The 24,993-nt window shown below is 39.5% G+C and overlaps 2 protein-coding genes across 2 annotated transcripts in view; one reads left to right on the top strand and one right to left on the bottom strand.

The window, feature by feature from the left end:
* Nucleotides 1–365: 365 nt before the first annotated feature.
* Nucleotides 366–1,598, bottom strand: LOC124155004. Its single transcript, XM_046528754.1, has 3 exons — nucleotides 989–1,598; nucleotides 808–922; nucleotides 366–720 (listed from the first exon to the last, which is right to left on the bottom strand). The coding sequence occupies exons 1-3, from the start codon at nucleotides 1,468–1,470 to the stop codon at nucleotides 430–432; spliced, it is 888 nt and encodes a 295-aa protein (XP_046384710.1). The 5' UTR covers nucleotides 1,471–1,598; the 3' UTR covers nucleotides 366–429.
* A 350-nt stretch (nucleotides 1,599–1,948) lies between these two features.
* LOC124155662 (proline dehydrogenase 1, mitochondrial) overlaps nucleotides 1,949–24,993 on the top strand; it is a 100,140-nt gene continuing 77,095 nt past the window's right edge. The window contains exon 1 of the mRNA XM_046529672.1: nucleotides 1,949–2,438. Coding sequence (XP_046385628.1) covers nucleotides 2,115–2,438 — 324 coding nt within the window. The 5' untranslated portion in view covers nucleotides 1,949–2,114. The remainder of the gene's footprint in view (nucleotides 2,439–24,993) is intronic.

Here is a 24,993-nt window from a genome sequence, read left to right as displayed (position 1 = left end):
AATTTTTGTGTGTGCCTCATTGACTTCAAACACTCATATCTTGGAAAATACTTGCAATGGGTCTTTAATATATTGGATTTTTCTTAACTAAGGTTGAAACTAAAAACAGGGAAAAAATGATCAAAATCTGAGATGGTGGGCGTGGGACCCTGGTTGCGTTGACATGGAATGACCCAGGAGGGAAATTAAAGTTTCCCTGTTCTGTGTAGTCCAGCAAAAAAGATTTTCACATCCAAGAACTATGGTATCTCTAAGGTACAGGATATCAATCAGGTAGGCTAAATAACACCTCATGAGTACCTCTTACTTAGAGAGGTGGTGGGTGGTGAACTCCAATGAAGTGGTGGGTAAATGATAAAGCATCATTCGCTTCAAGAGATGATTTTATTTACAACCAAGGTAAATTAACACCGCTATCACAATTCAATGCTAGGGCTCTTTGGACATCAAATATTTCCTCTTTCCTTGTAACTTTCGGGTATACTTCAGTTTCGCCCACATTCCCTGGCACATACGTATCAGTCTTACATCTTTCACTTCCTCAGGCTCAGACTTGGCTATTTGGTATTGCCCATAAATTATCTTTCGCGCTATTTTTAACCTTCCACGTTGTATTAGGCTTAAGGCAAGATACAGTTTGCAGCGTGCCACTGTTTGGAGATCACCAAGTCGCATGGCAATCTTGAATTGGTGCACTGATATTCGTGCAGCAACCCCAGCCTAATTGGAAGGATGATGATATGTAAGTTACCAGAAGAGTTTTTATAAGATCCAAATAACATTTACGTAAGCCTAATAAACACTTACGCAGGATGTTTTGGCGTCCCCCAGTGCTGAGAAGGCCCCTCCGAGAGTTGACAACCAGGACATCGTTTCACTCAGCACCATCCTCTCGTAAGCGAGTTGTTCCAATTTCTTGGACCTAAGACAACATTTTATGTATTTAAAATTGGAATGAATTTGCAGACGGATCCAAACAAACACTCACCATGAATAATCGATGATATGTTGCTTGGGAGGCACCAACTTCACTTTAACAGGGATTACATTCACGTTTCTGAATGCCGTTGATTTCAAATAGGAAATTAAGTTACTTCTAAATATTTGAGAGCTAAGCAAGCAGTATAAAAACACCGATAACTCGTATCCATTGAAATGAAGTAATAACTTTGGTATTTTCACATGACCATTCAATCGCAAACTATCACACCACCAAGTAGTGGTGCAAACTGGATCCGAGCGTTCGCACTTGCCTCCGTCGGACCCCTCAAAACGTTCTGGAATGCAAACACAGCTTTTCTCACATCTACATATTTTTTCAACGCTTAAAAAATGCCCAAATGCCTTATTTTTTATATCCTCTTTGTATTGTACAAAAGCGTGATCGTTCGTAGCACAAATATCCTTTGACAGATAGTAAAGATCCCATTCCTGGCTATTCTCTACAACAACGAGCCGAATCACATCCATTTATGAGTTGTTACTATTCGAACATGACTAAAAACGTTAATTTACACTAATTCTGGCGGCTTTAACAACACCCGCGATGAAATCATAGAAATATCGAGGCAGCATATCGATCGGCATACGGCAACCTTTGAAGTTATCGACTGTTATCGACTTTCGATAGATCGAAATGAACGACACACCTATTTTTTCACCCAATCAAAATCCACGGTAGTAGTGACGTTACCAATGGCTGATGAAAAATTTAGTAATATACTCTGTGGTATCCTACATCAAGTCATCTCCCCTGCAAAGATATACGCCATCTAATTCATCAGATATTATTATATATATGCTATAATATAATATTAAATCGGAAGAACACTCATGAATTTTGAAATATTAAGAGTGAGAACATGGCATCTGTGAACTGCAACGATGAATTTTTCATAATGCTATGACGACAGAGTCAGGCGAGCTTTTTCTTTCGAAGCCGGATTGGGTTTATTCAGGTTTCAGTGGCGACGGAAGAGAGACGTCCTCCTCGAGTGTGCGACGAAAGTAACTGGCTTGCTGTTATCTGCCTAGGGTTTTGTGGTCAAGATTATTCTCTGTTTTGAAACGTAGCCCGCGGAAGGACTCGGACATATCTTTCAACGCTGCAGGAAATGGCGTTTTTGAGAGTGGCGGTTAGAAGCAGTGTTTCAAACAAAATTGGTTCTCGCCATCTTCTTAAGTACTTCCCGAAAAGTCGTTCGTTGGTTTTTGTAGAAACTTCCCCCTATGCCTGCAAGTCAACACACGCTACTGGAGCAATTGGCTTTGATTCAACGTTGGATAAGGCTGAAAGTAATCCTAGGCGAGACAAATTAGATCTAAGTTTCGAAGATACTCACGCCGCGTTCAAGAGCAAAACCAATTGGGAAATATTTCGAGCCTACATTGTCTACACAATATGTTCGTCGAATTACTTGGTCGAGAACAACATGAAGGTAAGTTGAACACTGCCATTGTTAAACGATACTTTCCAGACTTAGCCATAGTTCTAAAATTTATTCAATGTGGTACCGATGCACATGGATCGTGTGAAGATAGAAAAACACGCCATATCACTTTTTAATATCATTTTAGCTCTAAGAAGTGTCATAATTTTTGTTTGGAGATCCCGGTTATTGCCGATTTCTGGCTAGCTTTCGCAGTCTGTTTCTTTGGCTTCTGGTTTTTATCTTCCAAATGAAGAATTCTTAATTTTTGGTTGTCTACTGATATTAATTGATTTTCAATCTTTTGTGTATTATAGTTACGATTATTATTTACTTATCGTTATGTGTTTTCTGTACCCGATGCTTCTATGCAAAGCTGCTTTACCTTTATTTCTTCCCTCTTTTATAGGCCTTTTCGTTATACCTTGTTTCCACCACAATCGGATTGCAGATTTAATTTATTCTTTCTTTTGATGATTATCATGAAACCTGCAATTGTAAATATTCAATATCTATATTTGCTCCTTTCCCCTTTTTATAGACAGTAATTTTTTGTTTGGCTATGTTAAGCCTGGTAAACATCATAATGTAAATGTAGGATGGAAATTCCTTAAAAAACCATGGATCAATTATGGCTTTGACCTTTTGCTACTTTTTTTATCACATATTATTGCTCTATGTTGATGAAACCTGTTGTTTTCTTTTGCATAATATGTCACCCCTTCCGTCTTTCCCATCTCAAAATGCGGGATTGTCGGTGTATTGGAAAATATCTCGGTATTGAAGTGGTAAAGTGTACGAAGGGTTCACCTTTTTTAGGATTAGATTTCTAATAGTGGTGATGGATGTGGTCGAAAGGATTATGAAGCGTTAAATTTTGCTTAAGTTATCAAGCTATGGTTATTGCCGTCAAAAAAAGATTGCCTCGATGTGTGATGGGAATGTTATTATGCTAGATGGGATCCATGTGGCTGTTACGCTTGTAGCCCGCTTGTTTCATTGTTGACAATTTGGATTCCCTCGTCAGCTTGATGGTGTAGCTAAGTCGTATTAGTGTAATTTTGTGAATAATTCCAAGACCGGACTCCCTCTATGTGTCGGTAACGGAGGAAACCCCATTCTTTTTAGTGCCGCCCACCCCTTGCCGTCCCGACTGTACTCGATCGATGAATTGCATGTATGGAAGTAACACTTTCTGGAATATTCCGGCTTATCCTGAGTAGTGTCGTTTGTGGTACTGTCGTAGAAAATGTAATGAACACTTAGATGGTCATGCGTTTGTCTGGTGTTGGTTTCTATCTTATTTTTGCATCTGAAATTTTCCTTTGTCTTCTTTAATTAGTTTTTGGGCCGAGAGAGCGACGCAGGATCGTCTGCCCATTAATGTTTTCAAATGAGTATCTTGGTGTAATCACTAATTTTTTTACCCTTTGATACTTTTTTCATTTCGAATTTTCGGCTACATTTCTTTCGGTCGAATTAATGTATCACGGAGGCGTATCCTAAATAGTGAGCTGTGCGTAGTATCGAAAATAGGGGTTGGCAGGAAAGGTGTGCGTTATATCTTGCCGAAGTGGAAGGAACATTTTGTGCGTTTGCATGTAAACTTTGGCGTGCGAAAGCCCATTCCTCTACGCTTATCGTCTTACTCTTTCGAGCTTTAGTCGTCACCTTAACGCGTGTCGAACTCGTGAAATAAATTTTCTCCTCCACAGCCTGCGTGTGATTTCCGTTAACAACCGAAGGTGCTATGTAGTGCGTTGGGTCACTCTTCTCGCAAACCTGGGATGAGTTCAGCTTGGTAGCGATGGGATGAGGTTTTTGGGGTAAAAAAACTACCCTCGGGATACCAAGAGGCGACGCTGCCACTTACTTCCCCAGTGTTGTCAAGAGTAGAGCATTTCATGACCCCTGCTGATGTAGTTTTCCAAGCGTTGCACAGTCGTGACTGGAAGGCGTCCTGTTTCCACATTCCGCTCCTTCCGCGCTTGCCGTCTCTTCCGAAAGGAATGCAGTTTTCACTCGGAAAGAGGCGGTGCTGACAGAAACTTCCTCTTCGTGTGTCAGCGCTAGGTGCAGTGGGAGTGGAAATATGTTCATTAAAACTACTCCTACTGACCACACGGGGAAACTTGTTGGTTCGTGCCAAGGATGGAATTCGTTTCGCCTCATTTGTGTTATTTTCGAATTAAACTCAGTTGCCTCAACAATAAACGTGTAAAATAAAGTTTTACCTAATGCATATCCTGTTTATTATGTTCTCTTGTAGCGCACGAGGATTAAGGCCATATTTCAGATGTTCCACCTCGGTGTGTAAAATTCGTCTTGCAAACTCGGACGTTACAGCATCTTATACCAGACTAATGTGGACCTTTAACCGGTGTTCATTAGAGCGATTCTGTGCGTAGCTTAATTTTAAGAAAGTACGGGAATGGTTGCCTTCAGAAATAAGCGTCGGCAAGTAAAAAATCCTTTGTCGTTCACACACAAATTACTCTTTAAATCGTTGTCTTTTTGGAATGTGTAGCGTATTCATGTTTTGGAATATGTAGCATATTTATATACTTCAAAAGTGTCCATCTTGTCGGATCAGCCTTCAGCATTCCACTCCTATTTTAAATGAAAATCATTTCACGATTTACGTCATTATGCAATTGAATGATAATCAGACTGTCGGATAAACTGTCTAAAAATACAAATTTTCATGGCGTATATAAGCCCAATGAGGCAACTTCGTAGCTCCTTTTCATTGTCATTGTGATTTTTGTGGAAGAAATTGTAGTTGCTTATGTCAGTGCTTCTCGCTATAATTATATTCTTTAAGACGCATAGCGTTGCTTCCACCTGTTACTGCTCAATTGCTTGACCGTTATTGTACCCATCAACGTGTTGTGGTATTTTTATAAAGCCATAAAGGATGAAAACACGAATAATAGTGTTGTGTGTGGGAAAGATCTACGTCTTCTATGTAATCATGTGGTTTTTTTCTGATACGCCGGAGCTTGAAAATAAAATCTCGCATTTGGTCTAATTTGGGCATTATGCGTTTATGTAAAATTAAGTTTTCTTCCGATATTCCTTACTGCTGCGTTAGATTCCTTCCTGTTCTCAAATCAAATATTTTCTAGCCCTAATTCAGCTGTGCTGTAAACATTTTGAATTCTAAATCATGATCCGCATCGATGAGATGCTTTTATAAGTAAGAAAGATTTCCTGTGTCTTCTCCTGGGCCAGCATGAGCGTATCCACGTTGATTCTAAGAGGTGCACGTTGCATAAACCCAAGGATACATTTTGCTTTGTTTTTATAGCTTGGTCATATATTTTTCCCGATGGTCAGGACGCCAATAGTTTCGCTTTTTTGTCTTCCTGCTGATTGATGGGAATTATTTTTAATGGAATAATTTGAATTAATTCGGAGATGTCATTTTAATCGTCCCTTTTGCGTCCCTAAAACTCTCATATCTTTGGAGGATGTGGTTACCTTTTTCGGGAACCTCAGTGGCGCCTGAGATAATACGTGAAGGACTTTTTGAATATGCTCTGGGATTTTGGTAGGTTTATTATAATTTTATGTCCAGTAATGAGTGACTGTGAGGTTGTACATTGCTAGCCTGTTTAGCTGTTATTACAACTGCTAGTTTGGCCGGTAGAGTTTTTGGTAAAATGAGATTTGTGTCATGGGAATGTTATGGTTAACTCTCATTGTGTGGAAGTATACCATATTTATGGGATATTCAAGATAATTTGTGCTAATAATTCTTAAATTAATGGTTCTCGATCAAACAGATGCCATTACTGGGGTATTAGGCGGGCAGCGACGTTTTTATGTTTTATTTTTGAAAATCTATTCCAATTCATCTTTTAATTTGTGTGAAATACTTTTTGTTTGCATATCATTGGGTGGTTTGAATGTTGAAGTCACTGTTCCTTCGTCTTGATGTTCCATTTTCATATTTATCTGGTAAGTATTAAATGTGTCAGTAAAGAGTGCCATACCTAGGTTTTCGTTAAAGGTCTCATATGAGGTTTTTAATGGCTTTTTATCTGTGGTAGGTGACTTCTCGGATCAGCTATGTTTTTAAAATCCTTTATGCAATCAATGAATGCACGTTGCTCTCCTTTCATCAACTCTCCCCCGGAACTATGGCGCCACCTTCTGTTGCCATCAGACTTTTTTCATGCGCAGGGTGCTTCGTGGAATGTCGTATGGCTGAAATTCTGGTGAGGCTTAGCGCTGCGAAACCGTTTGTCGTCTCAATCTTGTAGCTATACTCGGTTGGAAGCGACTGTAAGGTTTCTATTTCATACGAGTTAGTTTCAGTTTCACGCTGTGATTAAGGCTTTCTTTTTGCCTGCGACCCAATGTTTTATGTAAATCGCTTATTTTTCTGTGAAGGCACGTTTTAATGCCTTACTGTGTCCTGTAATTCTGTTGAAAATACATTTCCGTGTATCCGCTGCAGTGAAATGTTTTTATTCGTAAAGAATCGCCTATACAGCAGTTTAGTTTTTGTAATGATGGCTTTAATTTTCTTTTTAATGGCCAAAGCTTTTTCGAAATGCATATGATTGCAATCTAGTGTATCGCGGGAAGCTTAATGGATGGAGGCCGGGGTCTAGTTATGAAAAATGCTCTTTTATTTGAGTTGTTTTAATTTTCAGGCATTGCTTTGTATGAAAAATGATTTAATCTCTTTCTGAATCTTACAGTTTTAAATGTAAAAAAACTGATTATGTTGTGTTTTTTAAAGATATGAGTTAATAAAAAAACATATTTTGCCTATCAATGTCCACTTCTCACCAGTAATTTGACCATTTAGGACCATGAGCACTTACAGATAATGTTGCGAGAAAAGCATTGTGTATTATCCCAGATCATAAAACTGTCTCCAAGAGTGGGACCGTGTTTGTGAAGTATCTGTTGTGGAAATGTCTATTTAGTTATCACTCTTCGTTAGTCTAATCGCTGTGTTATTTGTCCTGGTCCTTTATTCTCGCTGCAGTTGTATGTTTGTACTTTCCTTGACTCGAATCTCTTTAAGCTGTATCCCACTAATTTACTCAAAGAAAATAATCTGGTCTACGACGTACCTTGATCAGTGTTTTCATGTATGGTTTCTGATCCGTATCTATCCGCTATCGAATGTCCTATGTTACTCGGTAAATGAGATTAGTGCAGCGTCATTTTATTTTCAGTACGCTTCCAAGCCTTCGCGCATTTGATCATGTTATTGTCATCTCCCATCTCCTTATTTGGGTCTTAATGTTAAAATTCGCGTGTAAACGATATGAAATAGTTGTGTGAATCGGCTTTCAGGCACTATTTGCAATATTTACTGTGTTTTTCCAGTCTTTTATGACTAAAAATTAAAACTACTCTTCATCTCGAGGTGAGCCATTATAATTTTAGTACTTTTGTGTCCTTTTATGTTCTTTTTCATCTTTGTCCTAGCTATTTTCCGAGTGGTATACTCTGGTAATAGTTTCGTTTCCTGTTTAATATGTTGCGCCCAACATTTTCTCTTCTAGTATTTGGATTTTGTGTCGTTTCACATACCTATAGTGTTAGATAAACTGTACCGTTCATCCAACCTTCGTTATTTCACAGGTTATTACATTTTAGCTACAGGGCTAGCGGCTATTATTAGATTATGCGGTTTGCATGATTCTTTCTTATTTTTTATCGGTGTTCCGTTTAGCTCTTCCTTTAACGTGTTGATATTTATATCATTTTAATATTACCTGACGACTAATGGCGTCAATTCTCTGCGCGATTTCCTCCGGGCTATGTCTTCTCATGAAGGCGTTTCGTTGGCTAACTCCGCCATCGTTTTCAGGGCGTTAACCGTTTAACTTTTTAACGATGATTTAAGGCCTGAGGACAATGGTGCAGTTTGAAATCGAAACGACGGCGGAAAAATTCCCGACCCGTTGGAAACCCCGAGAAGAATGTACTTGAATAGATAGTTCTTCCGCAATCCAAAGACGTTCGTAATGATTGCCGAAATTCAATGCCAAGTCATCGTTATCTTAGTAGCCACGGCTATCAACATGCGAATCAAGGGATGACTCATTCATAATGCCCTGTGTGGTCCTCAAATCCTGACGCACATGTTGCGGGAATCGTGAGTTACGAATGCCAGCTTCCGGTGCAGATAAATCGGAAGTTTTTTCTTCTCATTCGTCGGGGCTTCATTCCTCCGTCAAAGGAGTTACTCAAGACGACTATCTCCACCCCCTTCTTCCCACCTTGGCCGAGCTGCCTCTTCGTTATCTTACAGCAACAATGTTAGTTAGGTCCCTTCCGCGCCCCTCCGTCGCGCTCTTCAAGGTTGCAACCACCCCTTCCTCCTGTCCCCTTGCCCCGTTCTCTTCCCGTGACTGCAGTGATTTCTCCTGGCCCGCGTCTGCGCTGCTTTCCTCGACCTTCCCTCGGAGTCCATCGCGAGGTTTTCGCCCGTGGTTGGTCGGCGCTTATTACTTCATGGATCATTACCTCTCTCCCGATGTTGCACATTTGTCTGGGGAGCGCTTTTTTCCGGCAAAAGTCTATTGCCCCTCGTGTGGAGGCGTATTTGAATGTTTTACCGCTTTACGAAAAATGAACATATATTCTACATATTTTGGAGTATTTAAATTTTTCATTTAGTTGCACTGGAAGTCTTGAAAACGCTTCTTTGCGGTGATTGGCCGACGTATCTAGTTATATTAGAATAAATGTGTTTTCCTTTATATAGTGGTATTAAATTATATGTGTTATTTTTAAAGAAGGCTAATTTTTAATGAAAATATTTTGAGAACTAATTGATGTATTATTATTAAGTGATACTTCGGAATATCTGACAATGGGACCAAGCAAATTTCTCTTTATCCAACATTTCTTACATACCAACTAATTCACCGAAACAAGCTTGAATTTTTGCATTCCTTTAGCCTGAAGTGAGCGGCATCGCTCTGTTAACTAGCGCAGACCTGCATTCGTCTCATTAGCAATTATTCCGGATGATGTGTGTAGAAAAATGACGTGCGTGGATATCCTCCGCTTTGATTGCTCTTTAACTCCTCAAAATTATTGCACGGACGACAAATGCCCAAATGCAAGCGTTGTCTTGGCATTCCTTCCTGCGTACATTATATGATATTGTGCCATTACATTTACCATTGATGATATTGAGCTTAACCGCGGCAGAGGATTGAGGAGTTCACTTGATCGATTTTTGGGGATCGATCAATCTTCGTTGAGTCATTGAGTGTTATTGTGCAATAAATTTATTAAATATTCTTCCATTTCTCATCTTTCACCACGCCACCCTATGTGACCTTCGAGTAACATCTAGCAATGTTATGACACGCATACAGTTTGAGCTAGTTAAAGCCCTTATTTTAAGGTTGTACCTTCGAATTATATTACCGCCACCTTAAAAAGTACTAGTGCATATGTTGTCCTTTACACCGCACTTGTAAATTCCTCTAATTTATAAGAGTAACTTTCAATGAAAATATTAGTAGTCGCGCCACAGTCAGAAAATATCTAACATAAGAAATTGTAGCGGTCCAAAAATCAGGTTGGATTTTAAGAGTGCAAACGTCGTCGCTTATCTAGTCTGTGATTCTTACGTAACGGCTAAGTCTGTTATTACATTGTAGTTCGTAGTGTTCATCTAGCGATTGATTGTATCTGCCAGTGCCACACGATAGGGGACCGTGTCATCGAGAGGGATATGCCATAGCATGGAGTTGCAGTAGCCAGGCGACAGTTAGACACAATAGGGGTTATAAATAACAGGGTTCCCACTCAACCGTGAAAACCTTAAAACCGTGAATAAGCCGTGAATTTCGTCATAAAACCTTAAAAATCTCTCAAACTTGATTGTAGAACAACAATAGACGGGTTAAAAGAAAAAAAAACGATATTTCAATCATGTTTCAAGGTCATTCACGTGCAGGCAATGCCCACGCATTTAGCTGCACACGTGTATTCGAAAGCGCAACTATTAATTGGTCCGTGTGTGCCATGACAGCACATTGACCTTAAGCCTGCGATTGGAAGACGTTAATCCTGGCAAAAAATCAGGCTCTTCTTCACTTCCCTGCCACCCTGCTCTCTCCATTTTCCCACTCACATCCTTTTAGCCGGACCTGAATTTTGCTTACGATAGGTGACGTCATGAGAGATAGCACTGTCATTGCTGCGTTTGCATTCAAGGCATCTGTCGCGTTTGTTACATTTTTAGTTAACATGCGGCCGATGATTGTTACGTGATCAATATTTCTGACTAAAATGCCTTATCTAAAAACCATGAATATGATGACATTTAGACCCAGAAAACCTGGAAAAACCGTGAATTTTATGTAGTTGGAGTTGGAACCCTGAATAAAAATACACGGCAGCCAAAGGTACAATTCTTTCGATATTACTTCTGGAATATTTCTTTTCATTGTGTCGTATGACTGCGGGGTGTTAGGCCGTGGTTTTTTATTGTCTCTCATAGGTTGCAGTAAAAAAAATAATTTGTCTAATAATGTTATAACTCGTTGTACTGAGAGATTTGACGGCCTGCTACCATAAGATATACGGTAAATGGATTATTGAGAAGTTGCTCAAAATACCCAGAAATCGTTTTAGATCGTCCTCCATAAATCCAAGGTCTTTGCCGGATTATTCGAGGGTTAGGCAAGTGTTAGGATGCTCATTTGTACCCCTAAATATGTACAAAAGTTTAACTCCTTGATATCCCCCCTTTTGGAGGCTGGCTGCATACTGAAGCTGCGTATTCTGAGTAACATGTTATATAAACAAGTTACATGTAACATGTTTTACGAAAAAGTTACGAAACCGTGTAACATGTTACATTGTGTTATAAAACAAATATTCATGCTATACGAGTTTTTGGTTTCCCACACGAAGCGGAACACCAAAAACTTGTTGTACAACACGACTTTTTGTATTATTACACAGCGTTACATGGAACATGGTGCACGGATTTGTAACTTTTTCTTAAAAAATGTTGTATGTGCCTAGTTTGTATAACATGTTACTCCGTGTAAAAGCAGCTAGACTCTGCGTTCTCCACGCTGTCCTGTCCAATTATTTTCACTCCATCCATTTGGTTATCTGGCTGATCTTTTTCACTCTCCTTTCCCCGAATCTCATCTTTGCCTTTTTTGTCCACCAAACGTGTGACTTCTCTTCCACCGCCCCTTGCAAATACTTCTGTTATTTCATTATGTCTCACCGTCCACATTCCACATCTCACGATCATGCATTGCCGTACTCCGCACACAGCCCTTTTTTACCCTTTTCCTAATTCAGGTTTAATCCTTTATTTATTTTCTGAATTCATATTTTGCCATTCTGACCTCTCTGTTCTCAAATCTTTCGTTTTCTCTGCCACCATCATGCTATTATTTTATTCTTGCCCACTCTATTCTTCATCATTTTATAAAAATGCATTCATCCCCATATTTTTAATTATTCCTAGTCTTTTCGTACTCAGCCTTCCCCACATTTAAACATCATTGGAAAAGTGATGGTTCTGAGAATTATCCTTTTTAGCTTTCTAATGGTGGAGGTTAGGTTACTGAATCCCTTCGAGCTTAATCATGTTGGCCGTAGATGTAGATTTGTAAAAATGTCATGAACAAAGTTGAGTGAGATTCTATGCGGCAAAGTGTTGAGACCGTAGTGATTAACTTAATGTATGTGCATACCTTGCCTATTTACCCTAAGTCCGTAGTGTAATTAATTTGAAACTATTTTCTCAGGCAATGGCTTTTATTACAAACAAATTAAACTATGGTTCTTAAAAGTACTTATTCTTTTATTGAAGATTCGCTTTGCTGGGCACTAAACGGAGAATTCATCTATTAATGGTGGTGTACATTTTCTTCCTGCGTTAGTGAAGTTACCTGTGACACTCCATGGACTTCGATTTGCGCTCCAGCAGCGTTCGGTGTGCGCCTGCGCATGCTTCGAGGGCGTTCCGCAAGGTGTTCTCTCCGTCCCCACTTTCCTTTTACGGTGTCATGCGCCGAGCTCCCATGAATGAGCGTGCGTGGCGTGCTAGCGGTTGCGCAATCAATGCTGCCATGTGTCGCCAAGGTAACCTCTGATCGGTCATGTCGTCGCCGCTTGCCCGCTTTCTTTCCCACCGACCCGCACTTTTTGTTCATTACCTTTTTGACTTTGGCGTAATCTTGAATGGCTATGGTGAAGTAGACCGTCACCCCAATTTAGGAAATTCGAATTACTCCGTCGCTGTACTCCTCCCCGATTGCGTTACTTAAGTGATCTACTAATTGATTGATATTTAGTAGATCTGAATGTATCTATAATTATTGTTTTCATACGTATTATATCACGTTTATAATATTGTCGTGCCGTTGAATATAATATTCCTTTTCTGATTGAATCTTTGTTCAATTATGGATGTTTATTATTTGTAAAACTTATTATCTCACATACTTATCTCTGCTCTTATTTTTTAATGTAGAATCAGGGTTTTATGCAATTACACTAGTTAGGCCTTTGATTGTAATTTAGTCTTTTTTCTTGGTACAGCTTCCTTAATGGTTCTTTGTTTGCATATTTAACGCAGGATTAAGCTATCCTGTAGCATCATTGCGTTGTGAAAGAATGAAATGTTTACGGATAATGGTAGTTCGTAGACATTGATACCAGCTTCGAATTCGATAGGCCTTTCTATGCTCGACACTTCCCTTGGTATTCATACATTTTTTAAACCATTGTCTATAAGTATGCCTGTATACCCATCGTTGGTAGTGGTGGTGCAGGTGGAAATGTCGTTATCATCGAATTTTTGTCCCTCAAACAATTATGTTGAAGTCCAAGTAATGAAAGTCGCATACGTATGTTTATGTTTTATGTATAAGCGCTTTGTGGGAATAAGTACCGGGTAAGGCTTGAATTAGAATTTGTCGAAACACTGGATTCAATGGAACGACCAATTTTAGTTCCATTGAATGGGTAGCATTGGTGTGCGTTTTCTTATCGGATGAGACCTCGTCTCTATTGTTAGCTTTCCCCTCTGCTCAGAATGTTCTCATTTAGTGGCATCGTTTTTCCCTAAATGTTTTGCCCTCCGGCACTCAGTATGGTGTTTTCAGGGCGGCTTCATGTGTTAATTTTGGTTTGTTAAGAAAACTGTGTGAATGTTTACGGAATGTTTATTGTAATGCAGTTTGAACTATTGTTTAACTGCAGGAATTGTTCCTTTTTTAGTAGTTCTTCAGTTCCTTTTTCCTTTCCATATTCCTTTTTTTAATTTATGAATTTGAAGAATTCTATTCATGAAATAATTTCGATCGCGTTTAGCGATGTAGTTCACTGAAATTAATTTTGCTTCGAAATTCGTTTATTTTGTGAGAAGTGGACATTTTTTTATCGAAATCGACAATCGTTGCCAGAAAATTTAGTCGCAACCTTAATTTTTGGTGAAGCGGGATCAAGTACAATAAAACTGTTCAATGATATTTGAATATTCAGGTCTATGGGAATTCTCCTGTGGGTGAATAAAAGTATGATTTACGTTCATTTGGTTCGAATTCGGTCTTAATTTTCGGTGGTCCTTGTAATGGAGAATGGTTACATGTTCGTCACGCGGCTGGAAGTAGTGTCTCAGTTTCCATGGTGGGGTTCATGTTCCATGGTTCCCATGTTGCCAGAGACTTGCCGAATAGAGGCTACGCATTTACGATTATTTCGTAAGGTGAAAGGGCTACGAACCGTGTGGGGAGTAAAAGACGAAAGGGAAAGATAATAGACTCTGCGGTCCCCCATCATTTTGAAACTATTTTACAGGAAAAAATCGTCCGAGCCGCAAGATTGTTTTCGTCTAGTTAGCCAGGATAGACGGACGAACAGGAATGAGCCTAGGCGAAAGTGAAAGTTTTCTTTTCCTTGGCATAGTTTCGTGGGCTATTCTGATTATTGATTTTCCAACCTTAGAGACTTCATAGACCGCGAAAGATTTACAAGCATTCGCTTCGTCATCCACGTTCCGTTATTGTTTTCCTTCTGTTTGGAGTGTATAAGTATATGATGTTTTTTTTGCCTTGTGACCCAAAATGCTGGCCTCGTTCTCTTTTCGTAGTTAGCAGTATTTTATTCCTCATTGTGTGTAGTTACATCGTTTCTCGGAAATGATATAGGCTTCCTACTGCTGCTTCCGCATGATGGAGTGAAAATGCGGTTCCCTATCACGCGCGTCACCCCTTAGGAGTGACTTAATCGCAGTGGTTGCAAGAAACGTAGCGGGTCAAAGAATTTATTGTAGCCTTTTTAATTGAGGCCTCGAAATTAACGAGACACAATATTCATGCCGATATTTCTGATGAAGTTTGCTCGAACCTTTCTGGTAATAACTACTGTCAATTAATCACGCCAATATTTGGAAAGAAGATACGAGAAGGAAGACAGGTTTTTTATGTAGGAATTAGTAAAACTTAAACCAAAAACAAAAAGGAAAGGATGCTCGAAGAGCAGGGAACGTGGAACATAATGGGATTTTGCATAAAATGAAATGGGATAGACATGAGTGATTAGTTTGTAATTGGCTTATGCATTAGTTAATTAACTTTAATCGTAGTTTGATTTTTGACTGAATGAGATTCAAAAGGTAGAAATTTTTCACGCTCTCGGGAAAATCGGGACTTCACCCAGAGGCGGATACAGAAAAAACTCAAGGGGGGGGGGGCGCAACATATCTTGAGTGGTCTTTACTTTTATCGTAATAAAAGGTGATCAAGTCACAGGCAAAGTATATGAAAATTTTATTTAAAGTGATTATAAAGATGTAAAAGACAATGCCATCTTATGATAAATAAGCTCTTATAAAAAAATTTTTTTTAAAAACCAGCCTTTATATTTAGATTACAGGGGATGAGCAACGTTTATATATGACACAAAGCAAAAAAACTCAGTGACCCCGAAAAACCAAAAGTGACGTATTAAAAAAGTCACTATATTTAATAAATTTTCAGTGAATGGTAAGCCCCCTATGTTTCAAAATGCCACCCCTATGCTTTTAAATGCCTACCCCTATGTTAAAAATGCCACGAAACACGAAAATCGACCATTTGGAACTTCTTAGATCAAAAACATGTTTTGGGGGGCTATAGGTTGACTGGGGGGTGGTTAAAGGGGGGTTGGAGAGAAAAAGTTATATTTTCATGTATTGTCATCGGAAATGAAGAAGTGTGCAAAATTTCAGCGTTTTTGCTTCACAGGAAGTGAGTCAAATTTCAGTTACAAGATTTGTACCAGACAAACAGACAGGTTGGTGAGTTGATATAAAGACTGTAAAAAAAGTTACAATTGTGGTTTTGCAATGTTCGGCAATACAAGCGGACCCGCAAGGGGGGGGGCGCGCGCCCCCTGCGCCCCCCATCTGTATCCGCCACTGACTTCACCACATGCTTACTGAATGCGGTCTTAGAAATGGCCGATATAAGACTGCATTTGAAAATGATGGAACGTCTCCGATCACAGTCTCCGTCGGGTATTTCCAGTCTTCGAGTTGGTATTCCGCTTGTTGATAGCTTTTCCCCGAGCGCGGTGAGGAAGAGGGTGGGCATAGGAAGTGGAGGTAAACGCTGGGTTTGGTCAATAATGGCGTGCGCATTCGTCGTCACGGATATTTTCTATTGTTTCCCCTCGTTCGTCGTTCTGAGCCACTCCCCCTTAGTCACGTTAATAACGCAGAGAGTTTTTGCGGACATCTCCCATGTTAGAGAGCGCTCTTACTCGATTCCCCATGGCATTCTAAGCTTGTTCAACACCGCTTTGGTTTTGTGGAAGAAACCGGTCAGGAACTACTCAGTATCTCAACTTCGGAGTTTGGTATCCTGATTTTTAACCTGATGACGACCTAATGCTTTTTGTATCTTCAGTTATCATATTTTAATCACCAATTTCCTCTCTTTTATTGTATTTTTTCTCTAATGGTTCCTTACCTTTTATAGGTTATTTCCATGTTACTGTTATTTCTCCGTGTCCCAATATTTTCGCGAATTCTCTTGATATCATGCGTTACCGTCATTAAGTGTTGTATGCGGTTGTAATTCCATAGCGTTTAAGAAAGTATATCTGCTGCTATTTTATGGGGCTAATGATATTAATTTTGTCGGCTACCTACTCTCCGGTTATCCTCCTCATTTGCCTCCTTCTTTACTTAGGGGAGAATTTATTAATGTTGTGACTAAATGTGTCTACTGTTATGGTGGTGAATATCTGTTTTAAGTTGTGGAAATAGATTATTTTTCCTTTATGGAGCTTTAAATTTTTTTTATGCGTTTGCCGTTTTACTCATCTTCATAGATTTTTTTATAGTAGTGTTACAAGTTGGATAAGAATTTTCTTTGAATATCTTCATGTATGCATGCTTTGTATATTAGCTTCTCCCCTTTGCTTTCATTTATTCTGTGACTAAGTGGTGGCCGAAGAAAATTTTGTGGGAACAGTTGCATTCAGCATTTGGTGCAGTCTTCGCAAGTGTACTTTATCCTGTTTTTCTTGAATTATTATGGATATTTCTAGTGATAATTATCTTCTAAGCTAGGGTTGGAGGTTAGGAACATTTTTACGTGGTATTCAGTTTCACGGAACGTCTTCGAGTAGATCGGCTCTGTTGTGTTATCCACGTCTTCGTCAGTTGGGCGTGTAGGGCCTGCTTCCTCGCAAGCGAGGAATGCCCTTCCCGTCTTTTTATACTCTTCTGCCCTCCGTCTAACGTCATCCGATCTCCTGTAAACAAGCATGAGAGCATTTTTCCGGGCATTTCTGTTCCATTTTTTTTCTTATTTACACAAAAAAGGCTGGGCGCGGCGGTGCACCCGAACCGTGTTCACTCCCTCGTCCTGCGCGAAATATTATTCAGTAATAGCAGGTAGCAGGAATAGCTGGTGGCTTCGAAACCTCGCCCTTGTTTATTTACATTCCGCCGTCTTATAGGGCGCCTACCGTCTTGTTTACCCCGCAGAGGGCGCGCTACCTGTGTTTTACTCGCCGCTTCTTGCTTTTTAATCTATCCTTCCATCTTGCAGAAAAGTTTCTTCGGTTTTCCACCAGTTGATGTCGTCCACGTCTCCCGACGTTTCGATCCGCGACTTGCTGATCGAAATGTCGGGAGACATGGACGACATCAACTGGTGGAAAACCCGAGAAACTTTTCTGCAACTGATACGCCGGGAAAACCTAAGATCTTTCCATCTCTTTCCTCGTCTGTTGCTTGCTTCTCCTTAATCGTCCGCGACGACGCCACCACGAGTATGGTTTTCTCCTATTTTTACTTTCCCATTAGCATCCCCTCATTTCCTTCTTCATTTCCTTCTCGAACTCAGGTTATCCTTTTTCTCGGTAGGCCGCCAGTCTTCTAGTTACCTTTGATGAGGTGTTTTGAGATTAGTCTAAATGCTTTCTAAATGTGTCATTGACTATTTTCGGTTGCAACGAATCATTTAAATCCGTCAATGTGACTTTTTTTCTAGCTTCTAATGGTATTCGCTCATTTTGAAGTGGTGGTGCTGGCGTATGTTTAACATCGTCGGGAAAGAGAAGTTTGACTCCTTTCCTTCGTAGAGACCGTAATGTTGCTGAGCATCGTGTTTCTGTCCGTGATAGTCATAATGTAGAAAGGTTTTCGTTCGCCGCCCGAAATTTCAATTATTGACTCCTTTTTTATAGTCGTAGAATCGCACATGAATTTACATTTTCTGTCGCCGATACCCCGTGGCACCCTCTCTAGCCGTTTCAAGTCATTATCCCCACGTTCCTTTACCCTTCTTCCTCATCTAGCTGCATTTGTTTCGTATATACTGTCTTTCTTTATCCTCTCTCAAATCTCTAGCATTTGTCTATCCATTCTGAGCTTCCGTGACAGCTTGGTTCGTTGAGCATTTAGGAATTCTAGGATTGTTTCATGTTATTCTTCTTTGAAGTATATCGCTTCGTCCATTCCATTGCTTCTTATAATCGTAAATTTGCTTATCTCAATTCTCTTATGAGAATTATCGTTGAAAACGGGTATTAGGAAGGATGGTAGAATTGGCCTCATAGGATGGTACATAGAGCAGGCGATGAAACATGTCCATGTTAAATGCCCAGCTGAGAATTGGGTTGACAGCTGCTTCTTACCAATCTTGGAATTGATGACTTTTGATGATGACACAATCCTTAGCTTTATGGTCATGCGACTGACATTATTCTCCTCTAGAGCTCTTCGCATGTGTTTGGTGTACTGAGTAATTAAATCTCCTATCTTAGGTATAAGGTTCATCTAAGATCTTATTATTACTTAGTTTCCCACTTTAGCTTTTTTAGCTGGGTCAATAAGGGATACCCACAAAGTAGGTATCCCTTATTGACCCAGCCATATTATTACGAAGACTTAAGTATCCGAGAGCCCTCTCAATATAGTCCCGATTCAGGCGTTAGCGTTTCGGAAGCCCCCCTTAAGAATAAACTGACGACGTTACAAGCAATCGCACAACCTATTCATGGTTTTATATCCTAATAAGTGAGCTCTTTGCTTCATTGTGAGTGGCATGGAGTCCCATCTTCCATGAATCGCCCTCGCTAACCAGTCGCCTGTATCATTTGCTTGCATGTAAGATGGGCGAAAATGATGAACGTCATTCGTTTATGTCATTATCTGGTAGATGAATGTGTGTCATGAGATATTCGAAGGTAAAAAGTCTGAAGGAGAGTCTTATGTATGTGACTAAGAGAGCTTTCTGAACCGGTTTGGGCGTGTGTGAGCGGGAGGCTGTGATGAAAATGCAGTGTAATTTGATGTCTTGGAATTACTTGATTTTTTTTCCTCAAATTATGGCCATTACGTAATACTTAAACTTGTTCTACTATTTTTTACGAAATATTTTTCGCCGCTGTTGGGTATGGTCGGAGCGTAATGTGGAAAACTTCATCACGGAATTTTGATGTGGGGTTTTGAATAATGGTTCGATGTTGTGAAGATTCTGTATTAGGTTGGGACTTCCGTTTCGAAACATATACTCTTCCGTATTCCAATATATTTGTTTACCATTGCTAAGGATTAGTGGAGTACTACGAGTATCTTTGGCTTGAATCATCCAAGAACCTCTTATATACTCTAATTGACATTGAGGGCTCCTTAAAAAGAACTTCATGGCATGGGCAATATTTGTTTAATAAAAATATAGAGCAAATGAATCAAGATGTGATAGATGCATCTATTTATTCACTATATATTTATAATCAATCAGAATCGGTGTTGATATGAATTGCGTTAATCCGAGTGTACTCAGTGGTTTAGCCTTAGCAATGCACAGTGATACTCTTCCGATTTTAATTTGCGATATACAAAGAGCTGTGCTGAAGATTATTCTAATTTGATCTTTATGTTTAATTTTAAGAAAGCGCTTCGGCTTTTACTTTAAATTTTATATAAGTACGTCAAAGCGAATACAGTTTATTTACGAATTTACGTAGCGAATAGATTATTCGGTAATGATATTTCGTCAGAAATCGACTATTGATATTAGGAGGGAAGGTGGAGAGAGTTTGACGTGAATTGGTGGGGAATACCCTTTCCAGTAGTGACCCTCCCCTTGATGTCATCGTGCGGCAGACTGTGGAACAGGCACCGATAATGGCTTGATGTCCGAACTGCGACGTCTCTGCCTCCTGTGATCCTTCATCGTTCACGTTACGCGGTCGCTCTGCAGTTTTTATGTCCTCGTTCGTTATTCGTGTTTGACTCGGTGGCGCAATTTATTCATCCACCCTCGTCAAAGAGAGAGAGAGGTGGGCCACATTGCGCTCAATTTCTCCCAAGGTCGGCATAAGTTTTTTTTTTCAGGGTGTTTGTTCGCGCCCGCAAGGGCAGTCGATCTCCGCCCATGTTTTACTGCCGCCCAATTGAGTCCCGTGGGGGTGTGATTCGGTCGTCCTGCATTGAACGCCCTCCTCCCTTCATTTTACTGCCATAGTCTCCGTTGCCGTTACATTTTTTATTCCCATTTCCCTTGGGGGCCGAGAAGACAGGGGAGGTCGTCATCCCTTGATGTTTCTCAGAGTCACGTGTTGTTTGCTGAGACTTAATGACCTTTATGTCCCTATCCACTCTTTCGCGAACGTTTTAGCATGTCTCGTTTCCACGGATATCTTGAGACGACAACATCCTTTCCTCTCGATTGGTTGTACTTGGTCTTTCTTGGTGGCGGATTACTCGCTCAAAACATGCGGTATCATCTTGATAATTTTCTGTAAATAGATGTTACCTTCTGTAACGTTTTCTTTATGTTGAAAATTAAAAAAAAACAGATCTTATAAATTGCTGAAGTGAAACCGTCAAATTTTTAAAATAGTTATGAAAATGTTGACCAGGGTCTACACTTTTATGCCCGGCAATTTTCAATATTTTAGCCTAAGTTTGTATGAGAGTTATCCGTAAACAAAATGATACGGTCCAGCAGGAGGTTGCCTAGCTGTCAGCCGCCCTGCTTCTAGTATTCTTCGTGTAAGAAGTTTTCAGCAAATGATGGCTTAGTGTGTATATTCTCTAAAGTTCAAGCCATTATCAAGCCCTTAAGGCAGTATGTTTCAATCCAACGAGTTACTCAACCCTTACATTGATTTGTACTATTGATTGAGTGATTTAACAACGGGCCATCGCTATTGAATTCGTGATTCAGAAATGTTTCGGGAGGATGAATCAAGTTACCAAATCGGTGGCGAAAGTTAACGTTATTGTCGTCGACGTGTAATTAATTCTCTCTCTACTGACGCCAAATGGCAATGCTGAAATCCAAGAAAAAACATTGGTAGAGTGCGGAATGATCTTTAGCTCAATGCACCCACTAATGTTAAATCTACCGGGGGGTCATTGGCAGTAAGTTTTAACATGTAGTTACACGAGTCGTGGTTATATGCTTTTTTGTGCTCTTGTTAAACGTTATCATTATACACATCGAAGTGGTAACAATAAGTTAAAGCATCTACTCATTTCACGCATCAGCAAAGGCTTCGAAATCAAAGTTTCAAGAATAATGTTTGTCGTTTGTCGCTATACATTTCTTAGTCGTAATCCTCAGACGCCATTCACTTTTCGTCATTCGTAAATATTCGTCTGCTCGTAGATGAGGATCCTTAATGGTAATGTGTGTTCTGGTGTTGAGGTTGAATTTTAATGAAGTGTAGACGGGGAGATGCCCTATGTTTTCTTTCGAACGCCTTAACCTTCCCTTTAATTGCTCTTCTGTCCGTCAGGAGTCATTCCGGTTAATAAGATAGTCGGCGACAACATCCCCTTTGACTTCTTTCGTGACGCGGACCCCATATGCATAATTACGGATTTCATTGTCATGAGATGCTATGAAACAGTCTTTTTTGAATGCATCTCAAAATGACGTTCTTTGACCCTACAAGATTTTTTATCTGCTTCTCTTCAGCTTCGAGTCATATTAAAAGTTTTCCATTTACATTATACGTAATGGTGGATTATTCATTTTCTCATTTCGCACTTTTAAATGTTTTGATATAAGTCATTTACATAATCTATGTAAAATATCGTATTATTCTTAGTTTATTTTATTAGTTTTGCACGCATTTAGTGTCTTCTAAAATTTGGTGATGCTGTAGTTATTTAATTTTATACCATCTTGATGGTGTTACTGTTTTGACCGTCTATTTTTTTCTAATAGTTCCCAGGAAGCCTGCTAAAAATTTGAATTTTTCCACTATAGGGCATGTATAAATATACTTGACCGCTGGGGATAATATTTTGTTCTAAAATTGTGTTAGTTAAGTATCGCATAGGTTTTGCAATAAAGTGTTTTCGTTAAATGTGTACCATTTCTTCACATATTGTGTGCTTGCATCGGTCCAGCTGAACTTGAAATTATGACTTCTTGTTGTAAAAAATCCAATATAACTTTTTCACTTTGATGTATTATTAAATATCAATCAACATTTTAGTGAGGATTAAATATAAGTTCTGGGGAGAGGAGGTTCTATTGTTTTTAGATTTAATTTAATTGGGGAAAACACTTGACTTTTAAAGAGGGATAACTGTTTCAAGTGTCTCGTATTACGTGTAAACTTGCCACTCTTCGTGTGTAAACTTGTCACTAAACGTATTTATGTCTAACGTAATATTAGCGGCCTAGAATTCACGTTGAGATAGGTCTAGTATGGCGAAAGGCCAAGGATGTTACTGGGAACGGTTCTGAAAATAAACTGGTGAATTATAGTTTTGGCAATAAGGATGAGTCGCGTGACCGTTAAAATGTTTTCAGTTCTGCTTAGCATGTTTGAAATTCCGATGCTCGAGTCCGGAATACGTTTTTACTTTCATCGAAATCTGCTGCGAATGATCATTATTTTCTTCTCACAAATTTTCTTGTCAGCATGAGGGGCAGTCTCGTGTCTCGTCTACAAGCTAGCGCGATAGATATGGCTTACCAAACTAACTCAAAGGAGTTGTAGCATAGTTCTGTATGAATTGTTCTATTACAGCTGCCTTTCGGTCCCTGTAATTTGCTACGATGAACACAGCGCGTTCCTTGAAAATCGAAGCTGATTGGTGGTTTTTAGAGGGCAGTAGTATAACGCACGGAGACTTTCTTCAAAGTACACGTCATGGAATATGCGATAGAGAATTGTCTACTGGTCCTTTTATTGGAAGCGCCACAACTTTTTTCTCGCCTCACCAAATTCGCCGTCTATACGCAGGGATACTCACAAACTGGTATACATCGCCGTCTATTATTGCATTCTTTTGGTTTGACTACCACGGTTGGATTATGAATTTGGTTGTCAGAATATTTGAATTTCTCGGAATTTCCTCTCCTTGACGGACCGACGCAATAGTTCCTGTTCTGTCTTTTCCACTAATATCATTTCCCAAAAGTAAATTGTAAGAACATTTTTATTCATGACTCGATTATATTTTAATGCGTTGAAAATTATTTCCAAATGTGATCATTTTTGTTCTCCTGGGGAAAGAGAACGCGCGGGGTCTTTGGTCGAACGGTTTACTCAATGTCACGGCACGAATCTCGGGCAGTGGTTCTGTATCTAGATCAGACTGGTGGCAGGTGATGGCCGCCCAGTCCTGAGGCGCCCTTAATTTTGATGAGGTGGATTGAGTAATACGTCGTGGCTTGTTTTATTACGCGTCGCATTTTAATTTTTGACCAGTTCTACCTCTGAAATCGTTTCTTCGCTCTTAAGCTTTCCTCGTCTAAGAGACGCACTCCTATAATGATTGCATAATTGCCTACTTCCTTCCTCACGTTGAAAACCGCACCATGGTGGTGGTTTCCTACGGTTCTTCTTTGGCCTGACTTTTTAGGTCTTTTTACGTAAAATCAAAATTACTCTCTGCTCTTTGCATGCATTTTGCTCTTTCGCGTATTAACTAAGTATATCAATTTTCCTCCTCGTCGCACCCCTTCTTCAGGTGAAAGGCATGAACAATATTTTGTTCATCGGAAAAAGCAGTTTTGGTTGGAAGTTATTCGCGGAGGCATTAACGTTAAATTGTGACTGTTTTATAGGCTGATATTATGCCGTCCCTTTGCGCTAACAAGGTATCTATTCGTCACATGACGTAGAGCTACCATTCATTTAGCTTTAGTTAGTAATTCATAGCAAAAGTTTATGTAGAATACTATATTTTTTCATTCCCTCCATCGATTTTTCTATTCACGGGGGAAGGAAATACTTCTCATAGTTCTATTTTTATCTCCTCGGAGTTTCTTGGGATCTACTTTTCTTGTAAGTCCATCGAGTTATGCGGAAGAACCGCCGGAATTCGCGTGAACTAAGTGTACCGGCAACCTCGCTGATGGAGGCTACTGAAGTTGAACTAATTCTTTTGGTGTATGTGCTGAACCCTATCCTGGCGACGTCGATGGGGGGCATTAATCCAATTATGTATCATAGTCTCCTTAAGTTGGCTTCGGCTGGTTTTTATCATTATCCTTGACCTAAGGTTTGGTTTTACGAAGCCAAGAAAATGCCAATGAGCATTTTTTGCGAATGAAATGGCGATCGTTCGCGTGACATGTTGAATTCCGATGCTTATAAGGTACAGGTTTGTTGCTGTTGAACATCATAAATATCGTGCCACATTAGAAGTACCTTATAATAATTGTGATATATCTATTATATATCGTCATTATTGTCGGATACTGGTGCCCCAAATTCCTCTTTAGAAGTTAATCGCCGAAAGGATTCATATGTATATTTATTCAGTCAGTGAAAATAAAGTTAAAATGCTTATGGGGTTAATTGATTATAATTAGTTGTGGTTGGTCGACCCATTTCTATTAGAGTGGAATTTCACTGCTGACGTTTTTACTACAATCGTGGCTAACATATTTATCGGCCAGCATGTAATGAAGATAAAAATGTTTGTATTTCAGTGTTTAAATTAACTTTTCAGAGCTCTCTCACCTCATTTTTGTGTAGTAGTGGAAATCTCATTATCTGGAGCCTTTTGATCTTGACATTAGGTTCGTATGCCCAATTATTTTTTGTCTACCTACCTCTTTGCTAA

The sequence above is a fragment of the Ischnura elegans genome, chromosome 3 (assembly GCF_921293095.1).
Source record: "Ischnura elegans chromosome 3, ioIscEleg1.1, whole genome shotgun sequence".
NCBI classification, from domain to species: domain Eukaryota; kingdom Metazoa; phylum Arthropoda; class Insecta; order Odonata; family Coenagrionidae; genus Ischnura; species Ischnura elegans.
This window is presented reverse-complemented; position numbering and strand designations above follow the sequence as displayed.

What these genes read in the sequence shown, in the direction of transcription:
- LOC124155004 (XM_046528754.1), bottom strand. Translation starts at nt 1,470, where the DNA reads ATGGATGTGATTCGGCTCGTTGTTGTAGAGAATAGCCAGGAATGGGAT. An exon ending in CATATCATCGATTATTCATG is followed by an intron (nt 923 to 988) that starts GTGAGTGTTTGT and finishes ATGTTGTCTTAG; the next exon opens with GTCCAAGAAATTGGAACAAC. An exon ending in GGGACGCCAAAACATCCTGC is followed by an intron (nt 721 to 807) that starts GTAAGTGTTTAT and finishes CCTTCCAATTAG; the next exon opens with GCTGGGGTTGCTGCACGAAT.